This window comes from Rhipicephalus sanguineus, unplaced genomic scaffold, assembly GCF_013339695.2.
Source record: "Rhipicephalus sanguineus isolate Rsan-2018 unplaced genomic scaffold, BIME_Rsan_1.4 Seq728, whole genome shotgun sequence".
Lineage (NCBI taxonomy): Eukaryota > Metazoa > Arthropoda > Arachnida > Ixodida > Ixodidae > Rhipicephalus > Rhipicephalus sanguineus.
The window spans coordinates 50,809-68,401 of NW_023615857.1; the positions used below are offsets into that span (position 1 = coordinate 50,809).

At 46.1% G+C, this 17,593-nt stretch overlaps 1 protein-coding gene across 1 annotated transcript; it reads right to left on the reverse strand.

Moving 5' to 3' along the window:
• Positions 1 to 258: 258 nt before the first annotated feature.
• On the reverse strand, positions 259 to 17,173 carry LOC119378191 (uncharacterized). The gene is made up of 7 exons (XM_049411716.1): positions 17,049 to 17,173; positions 16,194 to 16,328; positions 11,240 to 11,385; positions 10,223 to 10,283; positions 9,195 to 9,249; positions 7,755 to 7,917; positions 259 to 441 (listed from the first exon to the last, which is right to left on the reverse strand). The coding sequence occupies exons 1-7, from the start codon at positions 17,107 to 17,109 to the stop codon at positions 319 to 321; spliced, it is 744 nt and encodes a 247-aa protein (XP_049267673.1). The 5' UTR covers positions 17,110 to 17,173; the 3' UTR covers positions 259 to 318.
• Positions 17,174 to 17,593: the final 420 nt, after the last annotated feature.

Genomic DNA, 17,593 nt, shown 5'->3' on the forward strand with positions numbered 1-17,593 from the left:
TCAATTTACATAAAACAAGGTCAAAGCTGGCGAGTCACTTAAAATCGTTAAAGTTTCTCCCGTTTGCAGATGACATTGCTGGGAAGTTCCATGCACTTGCAGTAGTGGAATGATTGGCCGTAAGTTTCCACGAGCCGCTGACAAGACACAGAGGCACCCATGGCAGGCAGCTGTGGGCATTCACTTTTAGACGGCAGTGAGCATTCTGTGTCTTATTCTATGTCAGCCCGAAGAGATCCATGCGACAATATGGCCCGGCCTGTGCTTGATACAGCAACGCTTGGGAAGGATCCAGACTTGTCAGTAGAAGCACCGTGGTCACACTTTTGTTTCAGACAAGGGTAGTTGCAGTGTAACAGCTTCACTGTATGGTGGTGGAGGGTCTTTTGAGACGATGATGGCCTCTGTACACCGATATGCGGTGCGAAAAAGATAGAGGCACTGTAAGTGAATTCACAGTGGTAACAATACGGGGACATGTAGAACACAGAGAATACCTGCAAACAAGACCGATAGTTCATACTGGCTTTAAGACGATCGAGAATTTTTGCAAGGCATCGCCAGCACTTTCAAAGTTCTCATTCCTTTTTTGCATTTGAGGATGTGCAAATGCTGCCTTTGCACCGCCCTCATGTACTGCATCTGATGCAAGTGCCGCGCAGTTCATTGGTGAAGAATGGTATGCACGTCACTGAATAACGTTTTTTTTTCTTTCTTTCTTTACTTTGCTGCCATTATTTCAAGCAATCAGCGCATTCCTTTTTCCTGCCATCCTCCTTAAGCTGCAGCATCCTTACAGAGGATGGTTGTCACACTATAACCATGATGTGTTGCACTTTTCGTTTAAAATGGTGAAGCTTACACCAGAAGCTGACATACAAATGGTGGATTAAAACTTTCTTTAAAGGTAATGTTGTCATCAATCAATGAAAGACCAATTAATTGTACCGAATGGCTGAGTTGATAATATAGCGCTTCATTGGGCTTAAAAAGATATAAAGTCAGGAAAAGAGCTATTGTGAGTGTCACAGTGGGATTAAGTTAAAACTTGGGATTAGGTTTCACCAACTTGGGGTTTTTCAGCATCCGTCGAAACCTAGGTCCAAGCTACTCAGCGCTCTGCAACCACCAGAATATGGTCACTGAGAAAACAGCCTCATGTTAAAGGGGCCCTGAACTACATTTCCAAGTAATCATCAAATTACCTACAGAGTTTATTGCCTTAGGAACCTATTGCTGCAAAAATTTCTTGAATCTATCAAGAACTAGTGGAGTTACAGGGATTTTCCTGACAAGTGCGCTGGAAGCTAACACGAAGGGATAGCATGGGGAAAGAAGTTACATCAGTGCAGATCATAAACTTGAGTGTGCATGATGAAACACAATCTCTCTATCCCGTTGTGATTCCTGAACGCACTAGTGTGGCTACTGTGTAATGTCAGAAGACTATGGAGTGCGGCACTGGGATGTGGCGGCACCCCATGGCAAGAAGCGAACCTGATCCAAACGCCACTCCTGATTTATGTCGGCTATTGGCCAGTAATGCTATCTGTTCTGTAACGTCAAACAGCAGCCTCTGGCAGCTCCGAACAGAGCGAGCACAAGCCTCTGTATGAAAAGAGGGCACGCTGAAAAAATGGCAGCTTCGCGCTCTGCTTCTGAACTCTCCTTGCCGTGCACGACTGCAAGATCCGGCTGAGTTGTTCGTGGCAGTGTCTGCTACTCGCAGGATGTGTTTCTCACCAAGCCCGAGCGATGGTTCATGACCCATTTAAAGCGTATTTAACTGAACATGTTGCATTGTGTGCTGAACTTCAAATGGACAGACTGTAGCTGCACAGAAGATATCGTCAAGAATTGTTGAACTTCAGAAAGATGTTTTCTGTTTTTGAGTAGATTTTTAAGCAACTTTTATGTGCTGATTTGAAACATGCAATTATATTGATCTAATACAATATGTAGTCTTTAAAATAATGAGTAGTTTTTGAATGGTTAGGAGCAAGATTATATCTAAACTGCGAGAGTTATAAAGCAAATCAGCCTATCGCAATAAGACAGAATGTGTACTGTATGCAGTAAAACAAATTGTTTAATGTTTTAAACCAATTAAACAAAAGTTACGGTAATTGAACACTTGCGAGCGAGTTGATTTCAAGCTGAAATTTTGCTCACACAAGTTCAACAGCTCAGACCACTTATAACGTAACCGCTTACAGTACAGTACCGGCTATAATGCAGTTTTTTCTGACTCCCGTTTACCCTTCCATAGAACTCTATGTATACGCATACCGCTTATTGTGCAGTCCCCCGAGATGAAAGACCGGTTATAATGCGGCTGCTGGGACGTTCTTAGAGATGCAAGGGAGCGAGTGTGCTTCTCAGCGGAGATGCGCCGGCGGGGGAGAGAGCGGCGACGGCGTTACAAAGGAGAAGGGGACGCGAAATGAACGAACAAGGAGCGGGGGGAGAAAAAAAAGGGGATGGCTGTGGGAGGCAGCAGCCCGGCGCGGGTGCGTGGTGTGAGGAGGGGGAGCGGTTGCGTGGCCGCCGAAGAAGCCTTTGCCCACTTTACTTCGGCCGCTTGACATGCGCGCTCCGCTAAGTACGGGCGCCCGCGTCCGCATCAAGAGCGCGTTACCACTGTTTGTCTCCGTTGGGAAGATAGTTGCTTCGTCGGTAGAGCGCAGATATCGCGCGTGCAACCTTGATTTCCCCGCAAGTAACAATGCTTTGAGACGCAATTGAGCTTTTGCCTTTGCCACCAACAGGCGGACTTACAAGCTTGAAAGACTTTTTCAGGATAGTTGCTGCGACTGTTCTCCTGACCGCAAACCGAAAGTTCCCATTTCACGCGTGATGCCCTTGGTTTAGCTTGCGAGTGCGATCTCTTCTACGCCCGATCTCCGTGTTGTCTAGGGCAAGCTTCTCGCAATGGCATGCCAAGTTGCAATGCGCACGCTAGGCCTAACAAGTGCTAGCTGCCATGTCGGCGGCCGCGAACTACAGAAGTTGCGATTTGGTGCCGAGTGAATGAAACATTTTGCAGTTGTTGCATTTAGAAGGAGTGACTAACATCTTTAACGAAAACGCGGCCGTGCGTGTGAAACACTCAAGTGGTGGTTTGTGGTCGCCACCGTTTTCGACATCGCGCATGCGCATTGTGTTACCGTGGTGACTTCCCGCGTTCGTTACGTCGGCACCACAGGTCCGCGGACGCTAACCGTTCAACATTTTCAAATGTAAGCAGATGCAAACTTACGTCCCAGTCGCATGCCTCGATAGTCTGAATCGCGCACCTGCCTGTTGGTCATGTTTTGTACACGTGCAACCTTTCAAAAATGTTGTTTTGGTTATAGAATGGTATCGCTTATAGTGCGCATATTCGCGACTCCGGCGACTTACGTTATAAGCAGTCTATGCTGTACCATAACTTTTGTTCAAATAGTCCTAGAACATGTATTCTTGTTTTACTACACACAGTATTCATTCCAGATTATTGTGATGTGCTGATTTGCTTTAAAATTCTTGCAGTCTAGAAATAAATCTTGCTCCTAACAAGGCACATGAAATGATTGATATCTTGAAAACTGCAAATGGTACTAAAAAATAATTGCATATTTGAAATCAGGACATAAAATACTACATAAGCTGTGAAAGTTCCACAAAAATCTACGTGACAATAAATAAATACAGTAAACCCTCGTTAACTCGAACTCGCACATCTTGAAATCTCGGTTAAGTTGAAACTTTTTTTCGCCGTGCATTAACCTCCCATAGGTGCTATGTATATTTGCCCCCTCCTATCTCGAAACGTTTTCCGGAGGGAACAGCGGATATTTTGAAATCTTGACCGGGAGGGCAGAAGGCAAAGTCCACTTCCAACAGGAAACGAGGGCTCCGTGCGAATACTTAGCTCTTACTATACGTACCGAACGCGGTCATGAAGGGCGAATTTGAAATTCCCGCAGACGCAACTGTTTCCTATCAGCCTTGTCAAGCAACTGTGGAGTGATCACGTGTGCGCACCCGCGCGACTTATGCGCAGTGGGCGGCGTGTGCAGCGTGCGCCCGTCAGTACGCAACCTAGCCCTTGCATGTGCGAGCTGATATTCTTTGTTTTCCCCGCGATCTGTGCACGACGCATCTTGAGTTCGATTTTGCTGAGTAGTGAGTGGTCTGTGCGACGGACGCTTCCGAATATCAACCAAGATGTCCCGCCCAAAGCAGTGCAAATCTCTGACGTTGGAGAGAAAAGTCGCGCTAATCAAGGAAGTCGAAAAAGCAGGTCGAAGCAAGTCGTGCATCGCCAAAGAATTCGGCATCCCTTTGTCAACCCTCTCGACAGTGCTTAAGAACAAACAAAAGGTTTTGGAAGGCTTCGAGCAAAGTTTTGAGCTCAAGCAAACGGAAGCGCATTCGAGCGTCCAAATTCCTGGACGTCGAAGCAGCACTGACTGCTAACTGCTTCGTACATGCAGGGTTTTCTCGCGCCCCGGAATCGATCGAAGAAGACATTGGCGCAAAATGCAGCGGCTGATGAGCTGTGCAATGAAGTACGCAAGGCAACTGGCTGCGTGAGCAATACTGAAGACGGCGAGACTGCCTTTGAGTATGTGCTCTACGAGGCGGACCTCCCCGTTACCGGAATCAGAGTCATTCAATGCTTCTTATGGTCACGAAACTGCCGCGTCAGTTTCATATGGAGCCAGCGGCCGCCGCCAGAAGCGCAGCTGTGCTTGAGAGGCGATGCGAACGCTGCTATCCCTGGGGTTGTGTGTGGGAAGCCTCGGTGTTTAAGCTTTCTAAACTTCTGCAACGGTCGCTTTGCTTTCACGCTTTTACTTCTAGCACTCAGCATGCATAAATACATTTCTGAACGCGTTTTCTGTTTTAAAATGAGCACCCGGGAGGAAAAAACCAGCTCAATTAAAACATGCAGCTCGCGGTGGTATCAGCAGAAAAAATACAAAAATTCGGGGATTAACGACAGAATACCAAGATATATAATTACGAACGCCGTAGCAGGGACTTCTGTGACTTTTGGCACCTGCAGGCACAGCTGTTTCACCATGCTCGTAAGTCGCTCGCTGTACGCCGCCGGCTGCAAGTTTATTCGTATCGCGTTCACGCTAGATGTTTGCGAACAGTTCATGTAGAGAAAGACACAGTTTTGACCTGTACTTTATTCCAGATGGCATTATTCTCTGTGAAGCATATTCTACGCAACGTTTCTTTCACCTGCACCGGCAACGCACTCACACCGGCCGCTGGCCGGCTTGGTGCCGACGACGTAGCGAAGCCTACTTCGTATCGCTTCGTAGTTGTAGCAGGTAACTCTGCGGGAATACAAACGCTGACGAACAGCTTACTTTTGTTAACGCTGGCAGTGTTCTTCGTAGTTCTTCTTCAGCACATTGAAGCGAGTTATCCGTGGCGTCCGGGCTCGAAGGCTTGCACTTGTTTGGGTCCGGAAGCTCGATAGGGAAGAAACATGGGTGAGCGCGCTCGCTCGCTCGCTGCGTGCGCCGGCGAGAGTTGCACTTGACTCTCATAAACTTCTATTCGTTGTAATAGTGCTTCGCTTTCACTCTGGCGTACAACCGATATGACTTGTTTTCGTCTAGCCGACAGGGCCGAGCAGTGCAGCACTTAGCAGGTGATCGGCGCGCAGTTACACTCCCCGTTGGTCCCTTTCTTGCCAGGCGTTTCCGCACGACACGCACTACGGTGCGGTCTAAACAGGGCGTCGGCAACGCTCGGACCTCTTCACAGGCTGACTCACGTGGTCGTTTGCATGGTGGTCGCACTGTAGGAGCGAGATCGAGGTTTGCGCTTTGTGAGATACGAAGGAAGTCCTTCAAAAATCCTTGGAACGGTGTCAGCCTTCAGCGTTGGTTTGTCGCGTTTCTGCGACACGGTCGCCGTTGATGTTAAAATCATACGCAGTGATAATGTCCGAGGCGTCGAAATGGTTCGCACACACACGTGTATACTTCGACACAAAGTTAATTATCACCACTTTCTTGCAGCGGTATGGCCCGCTTCCATTTCTTGCGCTGCTGCTTGTCTAACGGTAAACAAAACAACGACACCTTTTTGCTTCCCTTGTAGTTGGAACGGCACCCCGGCACGCAACATCTGTTAGGCATCCTAGTCCTGCGACAGCGTTTCCTCTAACTTGAAGATATGATATCCAGCAGCTTCCCGCACTGCGCGAGTATTTCAATACGCGGACGGCGCAGACGATCGCCTCTCTGGCGCAGCGGCGCGCGTTGCGGCATTTTCGAGCAGCGTATGAAGCTCGCCCATAGCGTGACGGTGCAGTTTCGTGACCATAAAGAGAACTGAATGACTCTGCCGGAATGCTGTCGGACGCCGATATCGTTGAGATGGCCATGAACGACGCAGATGACCATGCAGACGAGAAGAGCCTCGAGAAGTGCCTACGACAAAACACGTAACGTACTGCGCTTGCTCCACCCCGCAACAAATGAACAAATGCAGCGGTGGCGACCAACGGCTCATGCGATGTGTTGAGCAACTGGAGAACACCTTTCTCGAACGCGAACAGGAAACAGGCAAGCATGCAGTTTTTTGGTCCTCGGTAATAAATTTTTTTTTCCCTTTGAATTCTTGTGCCTTTACTACGGTAGCTGTCTCGTGCAGTGGAGCTTTTCCTGGCAGCCTGGCTTTTCTTTTACAGTGACCTGGGCAAACATTTTTGGCATTTTGCTTAACTCGAAATACCGCTTAGCTAGAAATTTTCCCCGGATTTGACGGTTTCGAGTTAAAGGGATTACTGTATGTATCTAAGCAGGGTCTCCCCTTAAGGATTGTTTTGTCTGAACGTACATCTTGTAACACTCAGCCCAGTGGTATGTATGAAACTGAGTCGCAAACCACTTTGCATTCTTATGCAGGGTGTTCATCACACTACTAGGTACATTCCGCTGGAGAAAGTGTCTTGTTCAGTCAAAGATAGTGACGAACTATAGAATCACAGCATACAAAGGAAGTCGGGAGAATTTCATTGTGAGAGCTGATCAGAAAAACAGAGATGGTAATGAGGATGAGGGTCAGTCTCATCCACTGAGTAATATCAGACAAAGCACTGACTCCGCTCATCTGCAAGGGACACATTCTGCAACGCTGGTGCCTGCTTCACAGCATGTTCACCAGATGGCGCTGCGAAGGAAGAAAAAGCTGTAGAGGAGAGACGCCAGTCCTTGGGCCTTATCGCGGCAGGGCTTCTCTCTGTCGTTGGTATAGCAATGGTGCACAGTCACGCTTTGTTGCGTTCCTGCTTGCCTACCTGTTTTGTCGTCTACTTGCCACTCCCTGCCACTGTCAGTTGCACATGCGCTTGTGAGAGCAGGTTGTTGAATGCTTTCTATGTGCCTCGCGGATGGCGCAACGTGTTGTGGGTAGCGCAAGAGAAGAGAGAAAGTATGTGTGAAAGCTTGAAGAAGAGCGGAGGAGAGCAAAGGAACGAGTTAAGACCACTGCACCTGCGCTGTGCAGTTTGCCCCGAGCGAATGCATTGTGTAGTGGCGGAGTCCGCTCTCCTGTCTTATCTTACTTCCTGGTCTCATCTAACGATCACGTTGTGAGATCACAGTGTGGCAAGGGCAATGTTGAGGAGGAGGCACTCGTCTTGCCTTCTTGTTCGTATGCATTTGTGCTACCCTGCTCAAACTCTTGATTATCTCGATGACACATTCCTCTCAAGGTTGCTTAGGCGATAATGCTGTTACCGAGTTGGCATTGTTCACTACCTTTAGCGACACTGCTGCTTCGTATGAAGGCAACGTATCGGAACTCCACGAGTCCTGCGTCCGGACAGGCGTGTGCTCCCGTGTCGCTCTTGAATTTACACTGCCACTGGTTTGTAAACTGCTCAGGAAGTTATTGTTGGCCCTGCGTGTGAGAAGCGATAGATAAAAAAAAACAACACTTCCAATGTGATCTGCATTTTGAAAGTTACGTGTCTGGCATACGACACCACACTGAAGGGTGAAATGGGTTAAGAAGTTAAAATGAAGCGAGACATAAGAGACAGCTACAATACAGAGACAATACTACAGGTTCACTGTTCTAGAACACAACTTTACAGCCTTTGTCGGCATACTTGTGCCAATTTCTAATTGGACGGGTATACAGCTACTGAAGTGGGTGTTGGTGGACGAAGCTCGCTTTTCCAACGCTGCTCCAGTCTCCATGGTTATCAAGGATATGGCACCTTTGGCACTTGCAAGTGTCATTGAACCAATGGCCTTCAAAATTTTAAAACTGCGAGAATCAGTACTGTTTCGTTGCTGTTACATTGTGAACACAATGGGAACAGATGCTTGGTAACCTGCCACCAAGCGCTTGCAGTGACACTCAAATATATTTTTTTATTGTTTTTTTTTCTGTAACCATGACTAAAGCTTTAGTTTGCTTTCGTTGAATTCATGCACATTCTCTAGCTTCATTGTATTCGTTCACTGCCCTAAGCAGCAGTAAGGCTGCATTACTTTTCGGCAGACATAGCAGCGTACATTCGCCTTCATTTAGATGCAATAAATACGTCCTTGCTACTATATTTCTTTTATGAATTGCTCACGGCACACTATTGTAAACATTTCACAGACATGCATGCCGATGCTGCAGAATCATCTTCGGTATTTCTACAAGGCATGCATTCTTCTAACAACCTGGTGGCATTGTTGATTCAATGACCACTTTGTTATTTTGCAATAAGAGGCTTATTATGGCAACCTAATTCATAATTCAATTAGAAAAAGATTTCACAACAAAACTACAGTATTGATACACATTGTGGCAACCATGGGTTTCTATCATTTTCGCTTATTGAGCCCACAAGGGTGCAGCTAAAAGTTTTTTATAATTCAAAGGCACGAAGAATGTGCTAGTTGGTACATATTAAGAGGTTAAAATAGCATGGAGCATAGAGACAGCTACAAAGACAAAGACAACAGAAGCGGATATGTCTCCAACGTCCTTCATGCAGTCTAGTAGTTTCATCTATTTAGGCTTTTAAGATTCCCAGAGCTTGCTACACTGGCATATGATTGTAATCCATATTTGCCGAATAAAACAGTAACTGAACAATAACGTGTGCATGCAGGTACATACATATATTCACTAGAATATTTGCTTGTGCACATTCCAGTTGAAGAGCAAAAACTGACCGTTTACAAAGTCGCCACAGGGCAAGGAAGCAGCAGAGCATGCTGGACAGTGCTACTGAACACCCACAGCCATGGGCAAAAGAATGTCTGGTGCCACGGGAGGAAGCTTCACTGGAAGGCAAAAAATAAGGTGCAAATATCTCATGTCAGAGTCGAGACGTGAATAGTTGTTCAGACATGCGAATTTTGAAGCAGGAGTACATTCAAGTCCACATGAACAATGCTCAGCCAGTCATGGGCACATTACCAGCAATAAGTAACAGCATTACAGTTACTACAAGCTTCAACAAAGTAACAAGTCACAGTTACAGGTGAGCAAGTAAAGTAATTATTTTTTCATTACGCTAAGCACAGTAACTAAAAGCACACACACAAACTTTTATTTCGCTTAAAATAGAAGAGAGGTGGAAGGTGCGAGTTACATACAAGACAAGACAGGCACAAAGGAAAAAGAAGAGCTACAAGTTGTGCGAATGAAAAAGTAACGTACAGTAGAAGTACAAGTAGAAGTTAACAAAAAGTCAGTAGTTAGTGGTAATGCCTTACTAGGAACTAGTTATTGCCCGTTTGTCTCCACAGATCTGAATGAGATAAAGCATTCTCCTGTGACAATAGCATACAGCCTCTATTAGAAGAAATGTGGCCACTAGAAACATGTGTTAGCAACACTGATGCAACAAAAGACCCAACTGACATGCTAGTGTCATCAAAGTCTTAGGTTTAGCAGTTTCTTTGCATCTACGTGGGAAAGGTTGCGTACAGACCACCTTTCAGCTGCATAGTTATGTATTACTGCTCTGGCGCAGCCAGTTGGGTGGATTCAACTCCACCCCCTGAAACATTACCTTTTGCATGTGTATACATGCACACATACAAACGCATGTACGAACACACATAATGTAATGAAATATGTTGTTCTCCCATATGTTACATTCTGCTACAACACCGGGTACCAAGACACGGTTTGCCAAACTCCATTCTTTTTGATGTACAACAGGGATCTAGTGCTGCCACTAGATGTTGAGTACAGCCGCCGAGCTTGAAGAGCTCGAAGAAGAATCCAGCTATTTCGCGGTAGTGCGTGAACGACTGCAAAAAGTCAGAAAGCTCACAACCGTGTACATCTGACTGGCTCAAGAAAAACAGTAAGTGCACTTCGACAAGATCCACAAGGACACTGCATTTGAGAGAGGACAACTGGTGCTCCTCAAGGCTCCACCATACGGTGTGAAATGGACCACATCGTACACTGGGCCTCACAAGATAGTGAACAGACTGTCTCCCACGAATTACGTGATCGAACTCGCGGATAACATGGGAAGTGACATTGTGCAAGTTGAAAAATTAAGACCCTATTTGAGCCCCATGCTCAGATGGACCAACCTCATGCTTCGAACTAGACCGTACATGTGTTCCATGCAGTGCAAATTATTGCTAGTGCTTGTATTTACTTCTGTGTGTGTGAAACCTCACCTTTTTTTAAATAGCTGCAAGTAGGACTGTTTTAGGTCAGTTTCGCTATGTCTGACCTATTTTCTGTTTTACTGTCTCATTATTTTTGGCATTATATTTAGTCAGGACAACTAGCTTTAAAAGTTGAGCATGTCACGAGTGATAGCAGACGACACTCGGTGCGTGCCTCGCGCCTTGGCGCGAAGAAAACGAAGAAGATCGGCGCCGAGCTCGCGCACGCTAGGGCAGCTTCGAAAAATAAGGGTCAGGCAGTCTCTCTCCTATCTCCAAAGTGTTTGGTTGTCTTCCTTACGCCACCTAGGAACCCATAGAAATCCGACGCCCACAATGACATGTCACAGTATCCTAGCGTGTTCCACAGTACTACATTGAATAATGTTTTTGTACTCATCTAAAACTGGAGATGTCTGCTCATCTTAATGGCTGTGACGTATGCATGCTCCAAATGCACTCCAACATGTCAATGATGTCTGCTTGTGGTCACCATCCCATATACTACACAGTGAATTCTACTACACAACTGATAAACCTTGTTTTTGTTGACAGAGCCGAGTAAACCTCATGTCACTTACAAGGTTCACAGGATCTTGACTCTTCGTATAGGTGAAATCAATATGGCACTCGCAACGACTCTGCGATGACGTTTGAGAGCAGTACATATTTGCATCTGTAACGGTGCATTCTTTGCTGTCAGTGCACACCTCCAGATTTCGTCGTGCTGAAAGAGGAAACAGATGTGAAGCCATCGCACATTCGGTGTGCTTTGTACAAAAACAACACTTGCAGTGGGCAACTACGCAAATACTGGCACATGTATTCATGTAGAGAGGGAAGGCCACTCCAGGGATGCTTCGCAACTTTACATTTCATCCATACGAGTAAATTTAATGATGTGGCTTTTCCTGAGAGTGCTTGGAACTAATATCTTTTGTAGATTCTTTATACCACCCCCATCACCATATTCCATAATTTCAGAAGAGAGCTTCAACGAATCTTAGCAGTTATTCTATTACGAGAGCACGGAATTCAATCCTTCTCGTACAAGTAAATTGCAAGCTAGCCATGGATCATCATCGTCAGCTTGCCAACGCCCACTGCAGGGCAAGGACCTCTCCCATGCTTCGTCAATTAAATGCGGCCATGCTTTCCCTCAAACTTAATCTCATTTGTTCACCTAACTACCTGTGGAACCTATCACAAGCTTGTGTAGTCTTGCAATCCAGTCTGTTACTCTTAATGACCAGCAGTTATGGCCAGCTTTTCCCAGCCTCTGCTGCTCCGCAGTAGCCATTGCAACAATGACCATGAGAAGAGAAACCACATTTGACCTTGCTGGTTTTGCCGACAGTCAGAGCTTTATGGCTGTTGCCTTTTCGAAATGTTTAGAAGTGAAGCACATGTCTGCACAGTCTAGTTCAGGTGTAATAAACATGGTACGGATATTCATGCAACATTAGGAATACTACGAAGGATATTGTCGTGCTATGAAACAGAGTTTGTGTCTGCCAAAATGAATAACTTTTCAACCTTGGACAAAATTAAGCAATATCACCTGCTCAGTGTCATCCACCAACAAAGGGGCAGACAGAATGGACGGTAGCAGAGAGGAAAATAGCCTTTGAAAACTAAGTGCTTAATGGTTTCAGGTGGGCTGTCAAGATTACTTATGACAGCATCAACTGCTCAGGCGACCACCAAAAAAAAAAAAAATTAACCAGGAAAGTTATTGGTAGGATATTTGACTCAGAGCTCGATGGTTCTCCGCACGAGGTCGTTGAAAGCGAAGCTAAACCAAGCTCGACCAAGCTGAACAAGTCTTCAGTCACATCTTGCTACAGTGTACCTTTACCTGCTGATGCAATGGTTTCCACAACAATGTCACATCTAACACTAACTACACTTTCCTCACAAAAAAAAGTCATACAGCAAAGTGTATCGTCACTGTATATTTACACTAACGCTGCTGTTCGTGTTTGCATTGAAGTCATCCCTAAAATGATGAGACCAAAAACACGCACATGCCAGCTAAATCTCCCTTTAGTGGCCACAATGGGATTAAACAACCTTTACGGTTCTGTTAACTTAAACATGCCATTACTAAGCTTGTAAGCATTACCTAACCACAATTATTCAGGCAATGTACTTATATTGGTTATCACTGGAGTTAAAAATATGAACAAGTACAACGACAGAGTGAAGCGGCCGTGCTAACCTACCTCCGCAATGACTAGCAATGATTATGGCAAGCTGCCAATAGTTAGAGGAAACTTGGCAAGAAATGCCAATGGCAACAGACAGAAAGCACGGGGTACTATTGCAACTTGCTGTGTGACTCACTGCAGCAAGAGCAAAATTTAAAGAGCCCGTGGAAGCCTAGCATGACGCAGGACTTCCATATGATCTCACTTCTCATAAGCCTATGAAAACTAAGGCATCCTTTCAGCTTTTGGTTCACGTACCCATGCATAGGCCATCAGAGAAGTATGGGGGAAAATTTGGGAGACTGCCAGGATGGTGTACAAAAGCAGCGTGACAGATGAGACAGCAATTATGCTAGCATGAGCTGGCAGCTAAAATGTACTCGTTTCAGGGATGAAACAATTGCGGGACAAAGTGATTTCATTTTGTTTACAGAGACAGTGCTGACTGCCGCTACAGTGTGCGTGCACTGCTAATGCAGCATACCGCACATGTCTTTCAACTGACTGAATTTTAGCTTTTTTGACTAGGTTGTGCTGCTGTCAAGAAGATAAGCTTTTCTTTTGTCTGAGGCGAAATTTCTTTCAGTTGCAGATTTTCGCAGTTGAAGCTGTCAATTAGGTTGCCCCACTGCAACTTGCTATCCTCCAAAGTTCAGTATGCAGATCAGCAATATTTTGACTGCTAATTTCCAAGCAACACAGACGGAGTACCTTTGTGGTGTAATGTTACCTTGAGATGCAAGATGCTTATCTCTTGGATTAAACTTTTTTTCACTACACATATTTCAGCAAAACTGATTTGCCATGGCTGCACGCTGTGTTGCTATCCCAATGGCTCAAATTCTCTGTCAGGTGGTGCAGCCAGAAGGTTATACAAATCAACAAAGTAATGCAAGCCAGCATACCCATTTTTTTTTGTGTGAAAGAAAAGAAAAAAGGGAAAGCTACAAGGAAGAATGAGACGCATAGGGTTGGCTTATAGGAAACTCTAAATCACGCTTCGCTCTCATTAGAATAGTAAATTAGATTCAATGCATTATTTTATTTACTTGATCTCTAATTTATTTAGCCTTACAGTGTCGGTCACTGGGTGCATGCCCATTAATGGTCAATTAATGGACAATCGTGAAAGCGACACTGAAGTGAAACAATAAATCAGTTTAGACTAACAAAGTAACCTTGAGAATGTTATTGTCATGCATTCACATCATAGGCTCGTTACTAGTATAAGAGAAATTGAAGGTCAAAGTCTCCTTTTTGAATTTCGCACTAAAATCTCCGCAGCTGAATGCCAGGGCGTTATAACAGATTCAAGAGTTTTTTTTTGCGTATTTTGGCCACATTGGCTAATGAGATGTCCCGGAACTTGCTACATTTGGACTCTGGCTCCCTCATAATACATATATGTTGTTACCTATAGTGATTTACGTAGGCCAGCAGATGCCGACAAAATCTACTGCATTTACAGCGAGTTGGTGTAAGAACTTCCAAGGGTGGCATCATGACTCTTGTATTTTCTTTTTTGCGAGTTTTCTAGCTTACGAAGAGCCTTCGTGTAGTGAGAGTGGTCTTTTGGTATTGTGAGAGGGTAGTTAGCTAATATGATCCCTTAAAATGCAGCAAGATGGGTTGTACTTCTCTGTATGTACACCTGTCATCTACATTATTCTGGTCAACAAGTGATGCATTGGATTTGTCCTTGTAACGTCAATCTGCAGGCATCTTCACGCTGTACATCCGCCGGGTTCGGAGTTTTCCCTTTGGCACTGCTTGCGAGCGGTGCTGCACGCTGACGTGAAAAATTTCATGAGGTAAAAAGACATTTCCTTTCCGAGAGACAAACATAAACATTACTTGATGTTGCATGCTGTGTAGGAGGAAAGCACACACAAATGTATGCATCGCTGCTAGTTGTACGGGATTTAGTACACATTGCTTGTGTGAAGGTTCAGTTAACATGGATGCCTACCCCATGCGATCTGGATCTGCACAATTAAATTTCTAATGCAGTGTGGAGCTGCTGGTCAGGCTCCCCTGCGTTTGTTTATGAAAGATTACAATTACAATGGACATAGTCATACAGCACTTAACCTTACAGCAAATAAACTAAGTCAATATGAACACTAGTCTGTCACACTTTTAGTGTAACACTGTGCAAGAAAGCTCTAATTTCTGCACACAACTGTGACTACATGTAGGCACGTTGTTGAAGACTGAGAACTGTTCCTCTAGAAGTGTCTGCTCCACTGACAGCAGTCACCACTGCGAGTCATGTCTGCGACACATTGTGTAAGGCAGCTGCATGAAGGTAGTTCTTAACGCCACAGCAAGCCTGCGGGCAGGTACGTGTTCTTAACCCCTCAGCAACCCCATGCCTGCCCCACGGAGAGCAGTATTGGGGGGGTATTGATTCATGTTCATGCCATAAATTTTACAAAGGCCGCGCCTATAGTGCCGGCAGCCGGCATATTATCCCGGAAAAAAAGTTGCCGGCTGTTTTTCCCTATTGGATGCCCATTACCATGTGACTTATCTGCCGGCACATTTCCGGTGAGCCTGTCGTGCCGGCAATACATGTGCATGATTTGCATGATTCCCGTGTCACTGCGGCACTTTGCCTGGCTTCGAGAGACGTTTCAACGCTATAGACATCGATGGTTTTCCACAAACGAGAGTACATTATTTTCCTGTTGCTCAGTGATGGCCCTCTGCGCCCTTCGGGCGCGGAAAACTAATCGTGGCTTCGCCCTCGCTTCGCGAGTGCGGCCATTTCGCTGACGCTCAATGGCCGGTTGGCAGGGTCTCCGTCACGCGCTACTGGCCGCTGTCGCGGCCACGCGCTGTTTAGCCCGCGCGCCTGCCCCTTCGGGGCGTACGGGCTGGTCAACTAGAGGAGTCAATGGACGCCCGGCCATCTCCGGTATCGCGAGGCCGCCAATCCATCGCCAATTTCTGTGACTGCAGGAATGTGCACTTTTTGTGTTATCAAGTGGCAGCGACCAGAAAAAGAGCGCCGCGGAGCGCCGTTACCGATTACACGTGCGGACAGCCGATGGCGTATGATCAGACACACGAACAAAAGCTCGAAAGGGGCCGTCCCGCAGAGGTCACGTGGTCGCGGGTGGCCAATAGGAAAGAACTGCCGGTAACCCGTCGACCGATATCATTGACCGGCAGCCGGCAATATAGACACTACCTTTTAGAAAAGATGCTGCAGGGAATCATTACCACAGCTCGCTGCCGAAACTGAGAAATATACCCACTCCGCATTCGTGTAAGGTTGCTGCGGATCAAGTGCGTTGAGATGAGTAACACGGTCACGTACCTTTTGCGCACTTGAGCGGTGACACCTGCACAGGGTAGTCCGGCTTGCACCGGCAGATATTGTTGGCATCGCAAGCAGCGTGCCTGGCGAAGCGACAGCTAAGGAATGTGCATTTGCTGCCGATCTGTGCGCTGCCTGCGAAACGAAAGGGAAAATACGGAAGTCGGGAACAGCGCGCGAATGCCCGCACGACGACATCAAAACAATGCTCGCCAGTCAGCCGCATGGTTCGAACTGATCGACAAACAAAAAACACACGCGGTATTTGCTCACCGATGGTGGAGGAGTTTCAGATCATGACCGAGGCAGGACGTAAACGATTCACAGCACCGCAATCTAACATAAAAGCGCAATCGTTTAGATGCCCGAGTGATGCGCACACAGTTACATAAGCGGCACGAAGCTAGCGAGAATGACAAAACGAGAAATTCTTGGAACAGAAAGCTGAAGCTCACGCCTTAACCGCTGCGTGAAAGTATTTCTGGAAGGTCGACAATCGTTGAATTTGTGGTGGGATGTCATGAAGACCTGATTAACGTCACTAAACTACGAGCGCTGGAATTCCGAGAGCGGAAACACACTTTCATCTTTGTCACTCAACGACACAAGTTTCGAAAAGCAGCTACAAAGAAAAACCACGCAAGCTGCTCGTCTCGTAGAGCGAGTGAGTGAATGAGAGGGTAATTCTCGACTGACGAACGTTTTAGACGAAACCATATTCCGTACAGCTCGATTTCAGGGCACTTTCACTGGTGGTTGCACGGAGTAAACAAGGTCTGGCCGCGCCTTGCACAAGCACAACACAACACGAGCGTAATCAGGCACGAGGAGCGAAGCGACGCCTTCGCTACTCACAGCTTCCAAAAATCAGGAAAAGCAGGACGCAGCCACAAATACGTCCACACTCCGTATACATGATGGCACGACGCAGCTAAAGTTTGTCAAGTGACCACTTAGGCTGCTTAGGCCGCCTGCAACGCGTTACATTACAAAATACACTGACGTTCAAAACATGACGTCTGTATTTTAGCAGCACGTTTAGCAAGTTGTGCCATCTAGGAAGGAGTCCGCAGACCTCTTTGATACGGCAAACATCTATGAGCACTTCAGCACGAACTACCGCCGTTTGCACAAAAATTTATTGAGTATGTTTTAGGTGTCCGCCGTTCTGAATCAGTCGCAACTATACCAAATATTTTGTCAGCAATGTCATCTGAGATACCCATCGTGCTTCCGGCGTTTGCTGATCTCCTCCGCTCTCACCAGTGGTAATTTTTACTCCATTGTTCTCTGGTATAGCCTCCGAGATTGGGCAGTGACGCCGCTCTTTCAGCGCCTGCTTGCCGTAACATGCTGATATAAAGCTCCAGTGAATGATATACCGCCTCTTGTGATCAATT